General features: G+C 43.1%; 1 protein-coding gene across 1 annotated transcript in view; it reads right to left on the bottom strand.

The window, feature by feature from the left end:
• The window catches only part of LOC146809146 (IgGFc-binding protein-like), a 790095-nt gene that overhangs the window by 108914 nt on the left and 663755 nt on the right, over nucleotides 1-17426 (bottom strand). Inside the window, exon 19 of the mRNA XM_085614833.1 lies at nucleotides 17057-17343. Within this exon, the coding sequence (XP_085470959.1) occupies nucleotides 17057-17343 (287 nt within the window). The remainder of the gene's footprint in view (nucleotides 1-17056; nucleotides 17344-17426) is intronic.

Raw genomic sequence — 17426 nt, 5'->3', positions numbered from 1 at the left:
GTATTACAAGTGCAAACATGATTAAAGTGCTAAGTGCTTAAACTTTTGATTTACCCAAATTTTAAAATGTGTGTACCTAAAACCCGATATGTACATAAATAGATAAAATATATAAAGTGCGGCATAGGGAAATACAGTATAAGAACATAATATTCTATTGTGTACTGTTCTCTTCTCTTGGTTCCCTGGAGTTTGATTGGAAAAGACTTTAGATTGCCCTATAACAATAGTTTTATTAATGATTTTTTAAAAGTTATTGTTTAGACATCAAGTGACGAAGGAACAGTGTGGCAGAAACTTATAGACAGGTGTATAGGTCCTCTCTCTGGTTGAGACCATTAGGATATTTGGTATCTAAATTCAAGATATATCTGGTCTCAAGTGTTCTGAGGGCTCTGACACGGTCACCTCTTTTTTTCTTGTGTGGAATACTGTCTATTAGAGTGGGATCTGATTTGTGTTGGTCCTCAAAATGTCTTGCAACTGGATATGTTGGATCAAGATTCTTGATTGCTGTCATGTGCTGAAGTACCCTCTTGTGTCCCTGAAGGATAGTGCTTCCTACATATCTGAGTCCACAGGGGCACTCCAGCACATAAATAGCATGATCCGTTTTGCAAGTTAGGTACTTGGTGATCGGGATTTCATCATTGTTGAACGGTGTTTTAAATGCAGTGGTGTTAATGCCTTGTACCCTGAGTTATATTCTCCAAATCATTTTTAACCAAAGAATCGCGCATAGATGGGGCTCTGCTGAATGTAATAGCAGCCCTCTTGGGGAGTAAATGACCAATAATCGGATCTCCCAATATAATTGGCCAGTTTCTATTGATAAGATTCTTCAGAAATTTTCCCTGTTTGCTGAATCCGAAGATAAATCTAAATGTATCTTCAATCTGTTTTGGTTTGGAGAAGGGTTACTCTGTCTAAATCATTGCATTTTTTAATAGCAGTTTCAATACTTTTTGGAGAGTATCCTCTGGCTAGAAATCTTTTTTTGCTGGCTGTCTGCGCTTGTTTGAGATCTGTAGGGTTACTGCATATGTGTTTCAGGCGCAGCATCTCTCCAAAAGGTATACTATGTATGAGGTGCTGTGGGTGTGCGCTGCTGGCATGTAGTATCGAATTGCCAGCCATTGGCTTTCTATGTAGTGTAGTGTGGATCTGATCTTCCTTTATGTAGATCTGCATAAAGTGACCGATACTGAACTAATGTCTGCTGTAAAGTGGAGATTTAAGTGATTTTGATTCAAGTTTTGTACAAACAGATTTGCATCGCTGATGTCATATATATATATATATATATGTGGAGAAGTGTGGCTCACTGGTTAGAGCAGGCAGACCCTGAAGCAGAGGTCAGACCCGGGACCAGCGTTCAATTCCCGACGCGGCAGGGTCTTGAGCTCAAATGTCCATGGACTCGATAATTCTCGCTTCGGTGCCTGACCTAATCATGGGTTCACACTCTGCAACCCTGGGCATTAAGCTTGCTTAATCTCCACAACGGCCCCCCGCGGCGGGATGCCTGGCTTTCACCTTGGGGATGCCCTGTAGGGGCTATCTCACAGGGAAAAGCCAGGACGGGTTCCCAAGGCAAGCGCGGAGATACCCCTTCGGGGGTTGATTCAGGCGCTATATAAGAAACATAATAATAATATTATATATATATATATATATATATATTCACTGAAAAAACCATAGGTTTCACACATGTTATAGTTAGCGGAAATTTTACTGATAAAAAACCAATGAAATTCCCCCGTTATAGTTAGTGCAGGCAACTATAACTCACGCGACCGCAATCCTCTGCTGATGCTAATACTGTATTTAGACACTTATTTGCCCATGTCTTCTTCCATACATTTTTAGCTATACATATATTACAAATATTTTTTTTTCATAAAGACACATATGTCATCAGCAGAAGATTGCGGTCGCGTGAGTTATAGTTGCCTGCACTAACTATAACGGGGGAATTTCATTGGTTTTTTATCAGTAAAATTTCCGCTAACTATAACATGTGTGAAACCTATGGTTTTTTCAGTGAATTTGCAAGGTTTTTTAAATGCTAATTCCTAACTATAACGTGTGTGAAACCTATGGTTTTTTCAGTGAATTTGTACGTTTTTTTAAATGCTAAGTTACTTTACGCCATTCGTGGCGTGCGCGCCCACTTAACGCAGTTCGTTCCGTGCGCGCGCGGTGCGCTTCGCGCACCGTGCGCGCACAGTGAGCACGCGGTGCGCTTCGCGCACCGCGCGCCCACTTTACGCAGTTAGTGCCGTGCACGCACGGTGGGCACGCGTGCCCACGTTACGCTAGATGGGCCATGTACGCACGATGCGCTTCGCGCACAGTGCGCACATGGAGGACATATGATGCACTTCGTTTTGAAAGTTAATATTTTAATTTTTCGCAACCACATATAAGCCATGCACAAATGGTGCCCTTCGGGCACCATTTGAACACGGGGTGGGGTGAGTGTGGATATTTTTTTTTTTTATATTTTTTTACCGTACGCGTACGGTAAGCGTAATCGGCGAAATTAGCGAAAAAATAAAAATTCCGTTTTTGGCCTTGGGGGATCTTTGGGGACTCCCTCAACATGGCTAGGTGTTTTGGAGCTGTCCAAACAGCCCCTTTACATGTTTTTGGTCTTTGTATCTTAATCATCACTCTCAGTGCGAGAGAGAAAATGGCGGCCGCCGCTTCCTGGTTTCGGCCGATTCGAATGTTTACTAAGATCTAAAAGCCAATCAGAATCGCGCTCGCGCACGCCACCGTACGCGTACGGTAAGTGTACCGTAAGCGCACCGTAAGCTGGCTCAAATATATATATTGATTTAAAGGCTATTTTCTCAGAATCTAATGAACAGATTTACACCAAACCTACAAAAGGCACTTCCTTGACCTGAGGACTACCTCTCTGCCAAATTTCTAGTAATTCTGTTCAGCCGTTCGGGCTGTAGCTGTGTCTAAAGGTCCTATGGAAAAATGCATGGGAAAAACGCGTTTTGGGACCCCCCTTTTATCTCAGCCCCCGCTTGACGAATCCCCCCGAGACTTTCAGGGTAGGAGCGGAGCATAGCGCCCCACCTATTTTGAAAGATTCGCGAGGATTCGTCGACCAGCGCCAAAGTTATTCAAAATAGAATGTTGCGGATTTCCTATGGAAACAGGGTCCTAACTATAACTACCTACTGGCGACCGCCAGTAGGTAATATATATATATATATATATATATATATATATATATATATATATATATATATATATATATATATCCAAACTATGAGTAACTCCTTCCGGTCAGCTCGGGACCCGTGAAGAGTGGCGCGTGCACCGGCGGAGGAAACCGGTTTGTAAACAATGCTTTAATCCTCAATAAGTGCGCTCTCAGAAACACCAACGTGATCAAGCTTGTCTAAAGCGATACGCGTTGTGAATAAACAGCGGTATTTGCATTCTAAACGGAGTTGGTGTTTCTGAGAGCGCGCTTATTGAGGATTAACGCAATATCTATATATATATATATATAACATTCGATATGTATTTTTTACATCAATATTTTTTCCCTGATATTTTTGTACTTACCTGTTTAAGTATAGGGAGTCAATATTTTTGCATCGATATTTTTTACTTCTATAATTTTAACATTGATATTTTTTTAGTGAGCCGTGGTAGCTTATAAACCCACACCGTTACACAATATTTTGTAATCAACTCATCATAATAACCTTTGCTAACACACAGCTGTCAAGGAATCCATATACAGCACATGCACCTCTTTTTTTACAGCTTTTTTACTGTAAGACAATCTCCAGTTGAGACTACCTCAGTATGATCCACTCTTCAAATATTGAGCTTCCTGCAAAAACATGTTTGTTGTTCTCATGAACACGCGACATTTGAGTCAAGCGGCTAATAGTTATTCATCGGTAATTCTTAGAAAGGTTCATCCAAGGTCTAAGGACATACCTCTGCAGTTCAGAAGCCAAAGTCTGTTGCTAACCACCTGCGTTGTGTACACCAGAGACTACCCAACTCTAAACAGCTAGGAGCATGGCCGTATTATAAAGTCAAAACCAAGCCGTAGGGGCAAAGTGGGGATTTATTATCTATGGACAGGAGCTTGCTGAAGATTATACTTCATTGCAGACAGATCAAAGATGTACACTGTTTAAATGAGACCGTAAGGACAAACTGCAGTGTGCACCATTCTAGCCTGTTTGTAGTGTGTGTGTAAATTCAGTACAGAGGGATGCCTATAGGGCCTCGATGTAGTTACGGAGTCAGCAAAAATTTGCGGTACTTTTCAAAGATTAAATGCAATGTAGTTTGGTTGCTCACAGAGGACTGGGCAGGGAGCTGGTCTAATGGCTCACTCCCATTGCACTTGGGCAATAGAAGAGTGATGTCCTCATTGGTGGTATTTACATAAGTCATGTGATAAGTTATAAGCAGGGCTTGACGGTGACACACGTTTGGTTAGTTTACTGAACCAGAACTGGCGAATTTCAGTAGTTTTTTTGTAACCATAACAGCACTTAAACTCTGTCTTTGCAGTGAATTACAGAGGCCTTTGAAATATACATTATGGTGTTATAAGCAAACAAAGTAAAAACGTCACTAAAACCTTTGATTTTTATTTAGATGGATTTCTCTGTTTTCTTGTTCATGTTCAACATGGAAGTGTTTTTTCACCCCATCTCGTGTTTTAAGCTAACCATAGTTGTGATCACATTTTGGCTGTGACTATTAGCAAGAATCAACAATCTCTGTATATAACTTCTGTAGCCAACATAACCATAACAGGACATGACTTGTAGACATATGACTCTGGGTTTTTCTGCATGTCGTGGTTTTATGGTAAGCTCCTGTGTACTTACTATATCAGGGTTTGTGAATGCATTTGCTGTTCTCAACCCTAAACCAATACCTAATGTGCAATGTGTACTTCTGCCAACTGCACACAGTAGGGGTAGACAGCTGGACCTCACAGGCCAGTCCCTGAGCACCAAAGTCAAGAATTTGATTCTGCTCAGCAGAGAGTGGAGTGCAGGGTGTGACCTCTGTCCAGTCTCTTCAAACCATCTTTCATGAGCATCTAATAACCACAGTGGACAGCCTTTGATTGTCTGCAGTGGGGTAGAGACTAATAGCCTAAAAGGTGTATACGACATGAGTGGGGTGCAGGGCTTGGAATCTAGTCAGGTCCTTTGCCCTAACCACTGTGGCCCTTCATCCCCCTTTGCAGATAGCCTTCGGCCATGTGCAACAACACTCGGCTGCAGGGCCTGGCATCTCGCCCGGCCCTATGCCTCACCCTCTAAAGTTATGTGACTTCCATTGTTCATAGCCTTCAACCGTACACAGCATAGGTTCGCTGCAGGAGTGACCTGTGCAGGTAGGAGAGGTGGGGCAGGGTGGGTTAGGACTCGACAGACAACGAGGAGGGAAAATAAATAATTGATTTTCCCTTGTCATCATCTGTCGAGTCCCTGCCACACCGCTCTTACCTGCACTGTCCAATCCTGGTCAGCTTCAGGAATTTTGCACCCAGTGGCGGAGTTTCAGAGGGCTGTAGTCCCACTGCAGCTGGGTACCTTGTGTACTGTAAGCTTGTCCTCATCGCCATAGATTCCACTGGTGAATGCCACCGGCCATTCCACAGTGGGGACTCCTGAATCCAGGAAGCTTGATCCCAGTGGTTTCCAAGAGTGGACATCCCTCTGACTCTTTGAGCCTGCAGAGTTCCCACCCGGCGGCCCAGGAAGCTTTCATTAGCAGTAGGGTTTCCAGGGACAGGTGCCCACGGTCCCTCCACTGCCGGGACACCTTGAGTCCTGGAAGCTTGCACCCAGTTTAAGAGTTTCTGTGGGTGAACACCTCAGCTGTTTCACAAGCAGGCACGTTGCGTCTAGGAGGCTCACTTAGGACGGTGGCGTTTCAGGCAGTTCATTCTGCAAGGCCTTCCCCAGCTGAGCCTCATGAGTCCCGGAAGCTCGCTTTCAGCAACATAGGCAACATAGTTTCTGGGGGTGAGTAAGCCCCTTCACAGCTGGACCCCTTGATTCTGGGAAGCTTATTCCCAATGGCTGGGGTTTCAGGGGTGGCCAACACCTACCCCTCTGCAGATGACCTCCTTTTGTCTGTGAGGTTTGTGCCCACTGGCAAAGGTTCTATAGATTGGCGATGCCAGCTCCTCTGCATCAATGCCACTTGAAGGTGTGAAGCTTGCTCTTGCCCCTCCAAAGTTGGGCCCCTTGAGTCTGGGACACTTGCTTACATAGGCAGAGATTTCAGGATTGGGTGCCTCTTGCCTCTCATCAGCCTGACCTCTTTGATCCAGGGAACGTGTTTCAGGCAGCAGAGATTCCCTCACCCCCTCCATAGCCAGGCCCTTTGAACCTACAAAGTTCCCACCCATTAGTGGAGTTTCAAAGGGTGGGCAGCCTAGCCCCTCCACAGCCAGGTGCTTTGAATCCTAGCGGTGGTCGGTGGTGGGGCTGCCAGGGGTAGGCACCCCTGTCTCTCCACATCCAGAGCCCTTTATTCTGGAAAGTTTTCACATGGCAGCGGAGATTAGAGGGGTGTATGTCCAGTGGGCTCTATCCCCGAGAAAAATGCTCCTGGTGGTGAAGGGGGCAGGCAATTCATTCTAGAGCTGTGTCCCTTGAGTCCGAGAAGTGTGCACTCAGAAACAAAGTTTCTGTGGGTGGGTCCCTTGAATCGGGTATGTTTGCAGCTGACAGCAGAGGTTCTGGTGATGTACTCTGCCAGCCACTCAGCAGTAGGGGTCCTTGTGTCCAAGAAGCTTGCCCCAATCTATGGAGTTTCCAGAGGCAGGAGCTGCCAGCCCTTTTACTACCAGGCCCCTTAAATCTGGTACGGTTGCTCCTAGTGGCAAAGTTTGGGGAGTGCATGCCCTGAGCCCCCTCTGCATCAGGTGTCTTCAGTCTGGGAAGCATGAACCTTGTGGTGGAGTTGTTCCACCCACGGCAAGGCACCTTGAGTCCAAAAGTTTGCTCCCGGTGGTTAAGTTTCTGGGGGCAGACATATGACCCCTCCCCAGCCAGTCACCTTGAGTCCAGGAAGCTAGTTGTTTGAGGGTGAATTTCCTAAGAGTTTTTGAGGGCAAGTGCCCCAACTACTCCAAAGTCTGTTCTAAGAAATGAAACGTTGGTCAACATGTTTCTTGCTGCAATCTGGAAAGCTTGCATCTTGCAGAGGAATTTGATGGGGGGTGGTAAGTCCCTAAGCAGCCAGGCCTCTTGAGTTTGGGAAGTTTGCACCCAACTGTGAATTTTCTGGGAGAGGACAAGTTTTCATATGGATATTGATGTGTGTAGAGACTAAAATTAACCATTGTCCTTATGAATAGAATCACCAGTGCCGAAATCAAAGTTTTCGTCTACAAGCAAGTATGTAGTCAGGCAGGCCCTGCATCCTAGCTGGGGATTACTGATTGATGGGTCACAGGTGGGAGGGTGCATGGCTGGCAGGCAGTAACATGGGCAAGAAACTCATGTTTAATCCCACAGATGGGCGCAACAACATCACAATGGTTAGGAGAGATCACCCCGAATAAAGCACACTCCAGAGGGGGTTACAAACGCTCCATAAGACACCATAAATTCAGATGCCACAAGCGTTAGGAACACATAGCCAATCAGGATCTACCACACATAGTGATCACGCACTTCCCATGCTGGACATCTGGACATATTCACCATACGATAAACTGTGTCCACACAAGGACGAGACCCACCTGTAGTAACCATTGGCCATTAAATTATGACTCTAAGGCAGCAACCGACATTCCTCACCATATATGGTACACCGGACATGTTTACAGCTTGATGTAACATTGTATATAAGACCAATGCGAACCCAATGTAAATTGAGACAGTCTTCAGACCTCATTCCTGTAACTGTCTCCTAGCCGAATTGTTAAATTAAACAAAACAGTTCCTGTTTTGCCAAACGCCTTTTGTCTTCTGTTGTTTAAGGAATTCGAACCCGGGCAACAAGAGTCCCTCTGCAGCCAGGCCCCTTGAGTCTGGGAGCAAAGTTTCTGGGGGCAATGCCACCAGCCCTGCTACCGTCAAAACCTGGAGTCCAAAAAGATTGCAAACAATGGCTAAATTCCGTGATGCAGATTAGTCCCTCAGCAGCAGGGGCCTCTTGAGACCCAGAGGTTTGAACCCCGGAGCAGAGATTCTGGGGCACCAGTACCTCAGCAGCATGGGACCCCCCGAGTCCTGGAAGCTTTCACACTTCAGTGATGTTTCCTGGAGAGGCCTCCTCCAGCCCCTCTACAAATGGGCCATTGTGTCTGGGAAATGTGCACCCTGCAACAGGTTTCAGGGGTGGGCATCCCCCATCCCCTTGACATTTGGGCCCTGTGAGTTTGGGAAGCTTTGCCCCAGCAGTGGAGTGTCAAGGGATGGGCAAATGCAGCCCCTATGTAGCTGGTCCCCTGTTTCGGGGACTCTTGCTCCTGGCAGTAGTTTCTGGGTGCTAGTCTCCCAGCAGCCAACCCCACTGCACAAGGCCTACATAATGGTGGGTGAACACAGGATCTTTGTAATTATTTTTTGTTCTAATGTTTTTGAATCCATGGATCTAAAACAGGATTCTCTAATCTACAGTAGAGTGCTTTGCTAGGAGGTGTTAGGATGCACAAACACACGCTATTAATCCGTAGATACCCTGACAAAATGTAAATTTTTAAAAAAGTTTGAGCATAGAAGAAGACCCCCACATGGGCCTAGGTTTCGGGGTCTGGTCATGCTATCCACCAACGTACTCCTTCCTTATTTTGTTTAGGACTCAGGGAGTCCTTGAGTCCTCTAACGGTGGTTGCAGTATTTGTTTCTCATGTTGTGGGCAGCCAATCAAATCCTTTGGGATCTATGGATCCAACTTTTGACACATAGATCCAAAATGGTCGACAGGAGAAAAGGTCCCTCAGCCAATCGGATATTTTTTAATTTTGGATTTGTGATGGATGCCCACATCCTAAACTGTCAATATAGCTCTAACTTTTTCTAAAGGTTAAGACATTCATGTCCAACCCAAGTCTCTATTTAATCACCAATTTCTGGAAAACTACAGTATGGATTTACAGCAAACCAACAAAAGCACAATCCTTGAGTAAGCATTTAATTTTTTGCCAAGCTTGGTGTAATTCAGTTCAACAGTTTTTTCTGTATCGGAGAGTAATCCTTCCTAGAAGCATTTTAGGAATCCTCCATTTTCTTTGCCCCTGCAGTAGTAGTACAAACCTTTTCCTGAAGGAACCAAAGTGGTTTTGTTTAATAATAGGTTTTGTGTAGTTTTATAAAACTGCACTAAACGAATTAAGAAAACAAAAATGCCTTTCCGTTTCAAACTCAGTCCAAATAGTAACCACACTGACGCTGTTGCCTCAAGTATAATGTGTGTTTCATAGTTCAAGAAAAAAATGAGATAACTGAGGGATACATTTAAGAACATTTCATGCAGTGCTGCGGAGCAAGTCACCTTGCTGCGCTGCATTGCATGACAGGGAAAGGGCAGGACTGCCCCATATTTATGCCAGTATGGCGCATTCCTGTCCTTTCCCAATGCGCTAGCACACAATGGGCTGCCTAGCACTAACAGAGGCACCGTGGCACCATTTTGCAAGGGTGCCTGCGTGGCATTCAGGATTGTTTTTGTTCAGGAGATGACCTTCCTGCACACAAAAAAATCATGAGGCATATTCCTCTTTCTATGTGTGCTGCAAAATGCAGCACACATAGAAAGAGGAAGAAAAAGGAGAAATATAGATATTTTTCACATTTTGCCTCCCCTGGGGAGTTGTAAGTTTTTTTCACATTCTCAAGTTTACAAGTTCTTGTAAATATGGGAATGTGTCAAAATCCATGGGAGTTGCGTGAGAAAACCCATGCAAAGCCCATGGAACACCATCCCAGCGATTTGCTCGCTGGTATGGTGAGCCACGCAAAGTGTCTTTGTGTGTCTTCATAAAACTGACTCACAGGTTTGTGTCAAGCATGTACCACAATGCAAGCCTCTCATGAATATGCTGCTGAGTGTACAATAGGCTAAGTTACTCATCAAACGTAGGAGGTTTATCACTGTACCACATTCTTGGGCTCTTTATTTAGTGTGGATCCATTGGATCTCGCATATGAGTTTGCCCAGGACATGTGAAAAAGGATATCCTATTCTCCTTGTTCATGATACGGATTAGTGAGGTTACCTTTGTGGGGTTTTGCCTTCCTCCTTTAAGCTCACATGCACACACACACAAAGTGATATATATACATAAATATACTACACACATATAACATCGCATCTCTTTTTTTTTTTTTTTTTATAATTTTTTATTGAAAATCTTGTGTCAAAAATACAATTAATACAACCATAAATTGGCACACAAAGAAAGAATATAAATTGGCAAGCAGAAAGAAAAAAAAAAATACAGAATTACATGAAGAAAATAATTTACACAATACGGAAATCAACCATTACACAAAGTAAAGATTCCAAATTCTATCAAACTTCGTAATCCCGCCTATTCGCTGTGCATATCGCATTTCAGACTTTCTAACATTCCTAATTTTTTGCAACCAGGCAGTAAAGAGAGGGACATGAACTGACTTCCAGTTCTGCAGGATTAATGACCTTGCAACTGCCATTGCAATAAATAATAGTTTAACCCACTGTTCTGTCAAACCAAGATCAGAATCGTAGCCATACAATATTAATTTAACATTATAAGTAATCCGAATCCCACAATACTTTTGCATATATTCGAATATCTCATTCCAAAACGGGATTATTTTAACACAGTTAGCTATAGTGTGGGACCAGTTTGCAGGAGTATATTGCTGGCATCTAAAACAAGTGGCAGTAGTATTGGGAAACATTTTAGCAATGGCAGCAGGGGTACGGTACAGAAGCCATTTACTGAAAAACAGCATTCTTCTCCAATTAGATCCTCGAAGAACACTGAAATTCAGTTTATTTATCATTTTCCAAGTATTAATAGTGAGTACATGATTCTCCTGTTCTTGCCATTTTTTCATTGCTTTTTGACTAAGATCATCCGCAGTATATTCTGCAAGAACACGTTTCCATACCCCTGGCTTCCTCGTCCTACAAATCGTGAACAAATCGTCCCATAGTTGATTAGAGGAACCAATGCTGACTGGTTCAACTTGTACCAACGTTTTAAAAATAAAAGCATACGAACCAAGTAACATAAAGTTCCCAGGAATTAGAAGCTGCATCTCTCCAGGTAACAACCATGTCCCTTCCCTCAAAAAATCTGACAAAGAGTGAAATCCCAAAAGTGCCCATTGTAATACAGTATCAACTCCAATTTTTATTCCTAACTAAAGAAGAGCATTCCTTAAGGGAGTTCTAAGATTAAATTGCGGGAGAGAATATCTTTTAAGAAAGACATCCTGATGCTTAAAAAACCAGAGCATCGTCTTATAACGAGTAAGTTTCGGTAATTTAGGAATATGTAACGGAGAAGGAATCTGAACCTCATGACAAATTCTATTAATAAAGAAATTAATAAACACAGTTGGGGTCTGCGTTCCGGATTTAAACCGCTCTAAATATTGAGCGAAATATGCGCTATAGTAATCTTTAATATTGGGTACCGCTAAACCTCCCAAATCTGTATCGGCGTAAAGGATCCGCATTGCGATCCTGGGACTTTTTTTTGCCCATATGAACCCTGTGAATAGTGATTGTACTTTTGAAAAGAAGCTACTGGGCAAAAAACAAGGAATGGCAGAAAATAAAAAGTTAAATAGCGGCAGAATAGACATTTTTATAAGTGCCACTCGCCCTAGGATGGAAAATGGCAACGATTCCCATCTATTAAATAAAGATTGAACCTTGCGTAGAAGAGGATCAAAGTTTAACATAACTAACTCGGAGACAAAAACCGAGTACATAATTCCTAGATACCTCTTCGGTCTAGGATTAATACAGCCGGATAAATCAGTATGTAGCTCAACCTCACCCCCCCCACAGACTAGTATTTCAGTTTTATTTTTATTAATGCGATAACCACCCAGATGTTCGAATTCCTCAAAAAGTTGAAGAGCGGCAGTTTGAGATTGAATATCCGACTTAATCAGTAATAAAATATCGTCGGCATATAGTTTGATTTTTGCCATAGAGGAAATAGGAGGAGAGATATTTTCGGATTCCCTGATAGCTATGGCTAATGGTTCAATAAAAAAAGCAAAAAGAATAGGGGACAAGGGGCAACCTTGCCTGGTGCCCCGCTGAACCGATACTTTACCAACCATGACTGAGTTAATGATTATATTTGCTTTGGCACCCGTGTACAAATTTTTAATTAAGCTAATAATCTGTGGAGGAATTCCAAAGTGATTTAAAATAACAAATAAAGTTGTCCATACCACTAAGTCAAAAGCTTTTTCCGCGTCTAATAATAAAATTAAAGCGGAAATTTTATTGGTCTGAAAATAATCTAAAGCCTCAACGAGAAAATGTGTATTTGTGGCTAATTGTCGACCTGCCACAAAGCCGTTCTGATCCGGGTGAATAAGATCCTTAGCAATATGATTGAAACGTATTGATAATAATTTGGTAAGGATCTTATAATCAGTGTTAAGTAATGTAATAGGCCTATATGAATTGGGATCTTTGGGATCTTTGCCTTTTTTAGGAAAACTCACAACTGTGCCCTCCCCAAAAGAATCTGGAACTTGCCCACCCATTAACATATAATTAACTAATTGTAGTAGCAAATCCGAAAAGGCGCAGAAGAAAACCTTAAAAAATTCAGCGGGGAGGCCATCTGGGCCGCAAGCCTTACCGATTGGGAGGTTCTTTACCACTAATTCCAGCTCTGACTTTGAAAATAAACTCATCATTGCTCCACTATCTGCCTGAGATAAAGAAGGCATATCATATCTTGCTAAGAAATTTAAAAGCCTAGAATGGTCTATTTCCTGATGATGGCTATATATCTGTTTATAGTGAGAAAGCATTATAGTACCAATAAGATCAAGCTGTGATGTGTCTAACAGAGTGGTAGGAGATTTCAAAGTACGAATTGAATTTGCAGCGGCTTGCTCCTTAGCCTGCCAAGCAAGGAGTTTGCCAGAAAAATTACTCTCCTCATAACTCCTTTGAGATTGTATAAGGAATTGCTGTTCACTCTGTGTAGCAAAAAGCGTACTTAATTCACGTTTGGCCTCGTTTAATTTTTTTTGCGCAAGACTAGAGAAATTTGATTGTCGAAGCTGAGTCAGAGAACAGATTCTTTGATAGAGTAAGGTCCTAGTCTGTTTAATAGTACGCCATTCTTCTGCGTCTTTGGCGATAATAATACCACGAACAAAGGCTTTTAGTGAGTCCCAAATAATATGTAATGGGGCCGTGTGAGAATTACGAGCAATAAAGTCAGCAATTTCGGATTTTAAAAAGGATACCCAAATGCTATCTTGTAGGTACATTTTATTAAATATCCATCTCTTAGGGGACTTAATTTCTTCCCCTACTGTAAACTCAATAACCAACATTGCGTGGTCTGAAAAGCCATTATGCAAAAATTTCTGATATGAAAATTCTAATGAATTGGAGGCCAGAAAAAAATCAATACGAGAGGAGGATCTATGTCTTCCCGACCAGTAACTAAATTCTTGTTTATGAGGAAATTTCAATCGCCATGGGTCACACAGATCAAGTAATGCGGAGTACTTCATAACAGACCTCAATGACTTTGGTTGAGATTGTTTCTTCAAAATACCCGTGGAATCAAGTTTTATGTCGATGAGGATATTAAAATCCCCGCCTATAACTATATCTCCTCTGACCAATAGTAATGATTGAAATAACTCCTCATAAATGGCGGCACTATCTTCCACAGGGGCATAATAACTAACAAAGGTAATTGGCCTATTCCTATTTTTAATTACACAAGTAGCCCAACACCACCGCCCAGCTCCTCCATCTTCAAACTGAATAATTTCTGCATCTAAATTACGATTAATAAAAAGCGCAACTCCCCTTTGAGATTGTTGAGCACATGAAAACCCACGATATAAGGACCAATTTTTAAACATTGAAAAAGAATTAATTTTCTCCACAGAAATATGGGTTTCTTGCAGCATCACAACTGCTGGACGCTCTGTTTTAATCCAGAGCTCAATAGTACGCATTTTTTTTTTATTATTCAATCCATTAACATTGAAAGAAACAACTCTAACCCCTCCAATAGACATTAATTGTTAAGAAATACTTCTTGCCAACAAAATTTTGCATAGTAAACCACAAGAATTTCATTTTTTTCATTTTTACCCTGCTTCCCTCTCCACCCAAGTGCGCTTCCCTCTACCCAAGTGCTCCCCCCCCTAACCCTGGTCCTGTGGCCCTGTACTACCTCTATATCTCCCTCCCACGCTGGCCACATGGCACCAACCCCTCTCATAAGAGCGCCTTGGAAGTGCGCCCCGAATCCCATGACCCCCGAGTTCCCACCTGCACCCCCCACCCCCTAACTAAAATATGCGAATACCCATCTAGACAAATCAAGCCATATTCCAACCTTAGCCTAACCTTAAGCCAACTTGTCAAGCATCTCCCGAGCCTCATCAACATCTGTAAACAAATAGAATTTGCCCTTGATCAAAACTTTTAACTTTGATTGCTGTGCAATCGATGCTTGAGCTCCTTTGTCCTTGAATAACTGAAGAATCTTTACGAAGTCCTTTCTCCGTCTAGCAGCAGCAGCCGACATATCGGAAAAAATCCGACACTTAGTGGTGGGATTAACCTGAAATTGTCTTTGCTTAAAGGCCTGAGATAGAATTATTTCTTTAACCCGAACATCAGCAAAGTTAACAATGATAGTCCGAGGAAACGGAGAATTAGGGAATGGACGAGCTGGTACTCGATGCGCCCTGGTAATTGTTAAATCTCCCTTAAACTCAGGGATGACCTCTTGAGAGAAAAAGGAAGTAATCCATTTTGTCATATCCGATCCCTCGATATTTTCGGGTACACCTACTATTCGAAGGTTTGACCTTCTATTATAATTCTCTAACTCATCCAGTTTGGATTCGAAGGCCTTTGAAAATTTAGAACCAGTGATGATCTCTTTTTGTGCGGTGATAAGATTGTCCTCCACCCTAGAAATTCTAGTCTCAGACTCTTGCAGACGATTAGAAAATGAAGCCATAGAATCTTCAATTTTGTCCAGACGCTTACAGATCACCTCCGTTTCCATCTTTTGCATTTGCTTCATCTCTCTAATTTCTTGCAGGATTAGATTCAGCATATCCTTAACTGAGATCTGAAAGTCCCCAACAGTTTCAGTATCCATCCCCATAATCGGACTCTGAGACAAAGTCACCTCACTGGGAACAGTAGAAGAGGTACTGGAACCGGCCACTGAAGCAAGACTTTCAATGGGAGGGATAACTATTGAAGAAGAAAGGTTTAAGGAAGTTGGAACACCTGAAGATACTGCCCCAGTACCAGCTGTATTGTTAAGGTCGTATCTTGCTGCTTTTCGCTCAAACAACGGGAATTGTTTAGAAGCCTTGGAAGCCTTGGAAGCATAGAGTAGTGTGGCCTCTTTAGATGATGACTGTGAATCGAGTGAGTCCACAGGATTAAGGTTCTGATTTATCTCAGGTAATTTAGCTTCTGAACCTACTAGAGCCACGGCTATTCCCCTCACTGGTGACTCAATTATCTCCTTTGCCGCACTAACAGTAGATTTGCAAGGACTCGGATGAATAACCTGGGTCGGGCTGCCGCCTGAGAGACCATCCTCACCTTCTCCAGAGCTCTCAGAATTTTCAAGAGAGGAGATTTCTCTCTCCGCGGCTGACCCAGCCCGCTTGGCTCTTACGGAATTCTCTTTTAATTGCTGGCGTCGTATTTTGGCCTTGGCCTTCGCCGTCAATTGCTTACCCATTATTAAGACTGGTAGTTGTGAAATAACTTTACACCGGTGAGTATGAGTAACAGCGATAGCAGCGGTAGCAGCAGTGCGACAATTGTATTAGAGGTGAAATTCAGCCCATCAAAAAGTGCTGAGACCGAGAATCTAGCCCACACAGCGGCTGCAGTACCAAATATAGAAGTGCAGCAGCGGGGCAGACAACTCTAGCAGCGTGGACTAACACCTCAGTCTGTGCAACTGTATAAAGAGTCAGTAGTCAACCAATTGGATTACTGCTGCAACAAACTCCACACTTATATTGCCAAATCCACCCAAAAAAAAAATGAGAACTAGAACTAGAGCTTGCGATTTTGCATACCTCGTGCACTTTAACTGCTATCACTGGCTTACACCAGTCTTCCCAAAAGATACAATATAGCCAAGGACTGGCCGCAGCAGCGGAGGCAGCAAAAGTCTCTTACTGAAGTACTGCAACAGTAGCTTAGCTCCCAACAATGTGGACCTCGGCATTAATTAATGAAGACAGCTCACCGTGCTGAAAACTGTGAGCATATAGCACTGCTGTGATTCACATCTCTTCCAGAGAATTCAAGTGCTTCAGGTGATTCAAACAGTCAGACAGCTTGCCCCGATCCAATTATCGCTGTTATCGCTGTCCCGGTATTGCTGTATTGCTGTATTGCTGTCCCGGTCCCGGTATCGGTATCCCGCTGTTCCGCTGCTGTTCCGCTTAATCTCTGCGATCGGACTCCAAAAGGGGCGCCGTAACAAGGCAAGAAGAGAACAGCATACTCGTGGCGCAGAGCAGCAAACGCTGAGCAGCCGCCATCGACCACGAGCTCACGGAGGGGGGAGGGGCGACAGCGGGGCTCTCAGGTGCTACGTGGAGGCGTGGAACTCCACCGTAGCGTCCGGCTTCAACTTTTCCGAACTTTCACCAGCAAAAACGATGGACTGGAATGTAGCCTCTCATCTTCATTATTTTACAGACAGACAAGTGCTCCATTCTTCAAAATACTAAGCCAAATTTTGACAAAATAAATGTATATAATAGGTTCATGTCTAGCATGACACAAATGGCTTCAGTGTAGGACTTACCATGGTGTTAGGTCTTCCGCCTTCCAGGAAATGATCACATCTATAAGTGCACTGGCTATATTTCCATTTGAGAGCTTCAAGTCATCAACTTTGTCCCCATTGAAGTTTCCACAGGCTCCACACAATCTTTTAGCCATATCTGGAGTGACTGTCACTTTGACTGATCCACTCGTGCTGAACTGAACTGTGATCTTAGATGCAAATTTAACCACCACAGCAATGTCGTTAATGTTAATCGACAAGAGTTCTGATATTTGTGCTGGGAAGCTGACCTCTCGTCCATTCACCTGAAATCATGAAAGGATTCTGTTAGCTTGCAACAGATAGACCTCAATGAAGCATCTACAGCTTATTGCATTTAAGAATGAGA

The sequence above is a fragment of the Triturus cristatus genome, chromosome 7, assembly GCF_964204655.1.
Source record: "Triturus cristatus chromosome 7, aTriCri1.1, whole genome shotgun sequence".
NCBI lineage: Eukaryota > Metazoa > Chordata > Amphibia > Caudata > Salamandridae > Triturus > Triturus cristatus.
Note: the sequence above shows the minus strand (reverse complement) of the source record. Positions and strands in the feature narration are given on the sequence as shown.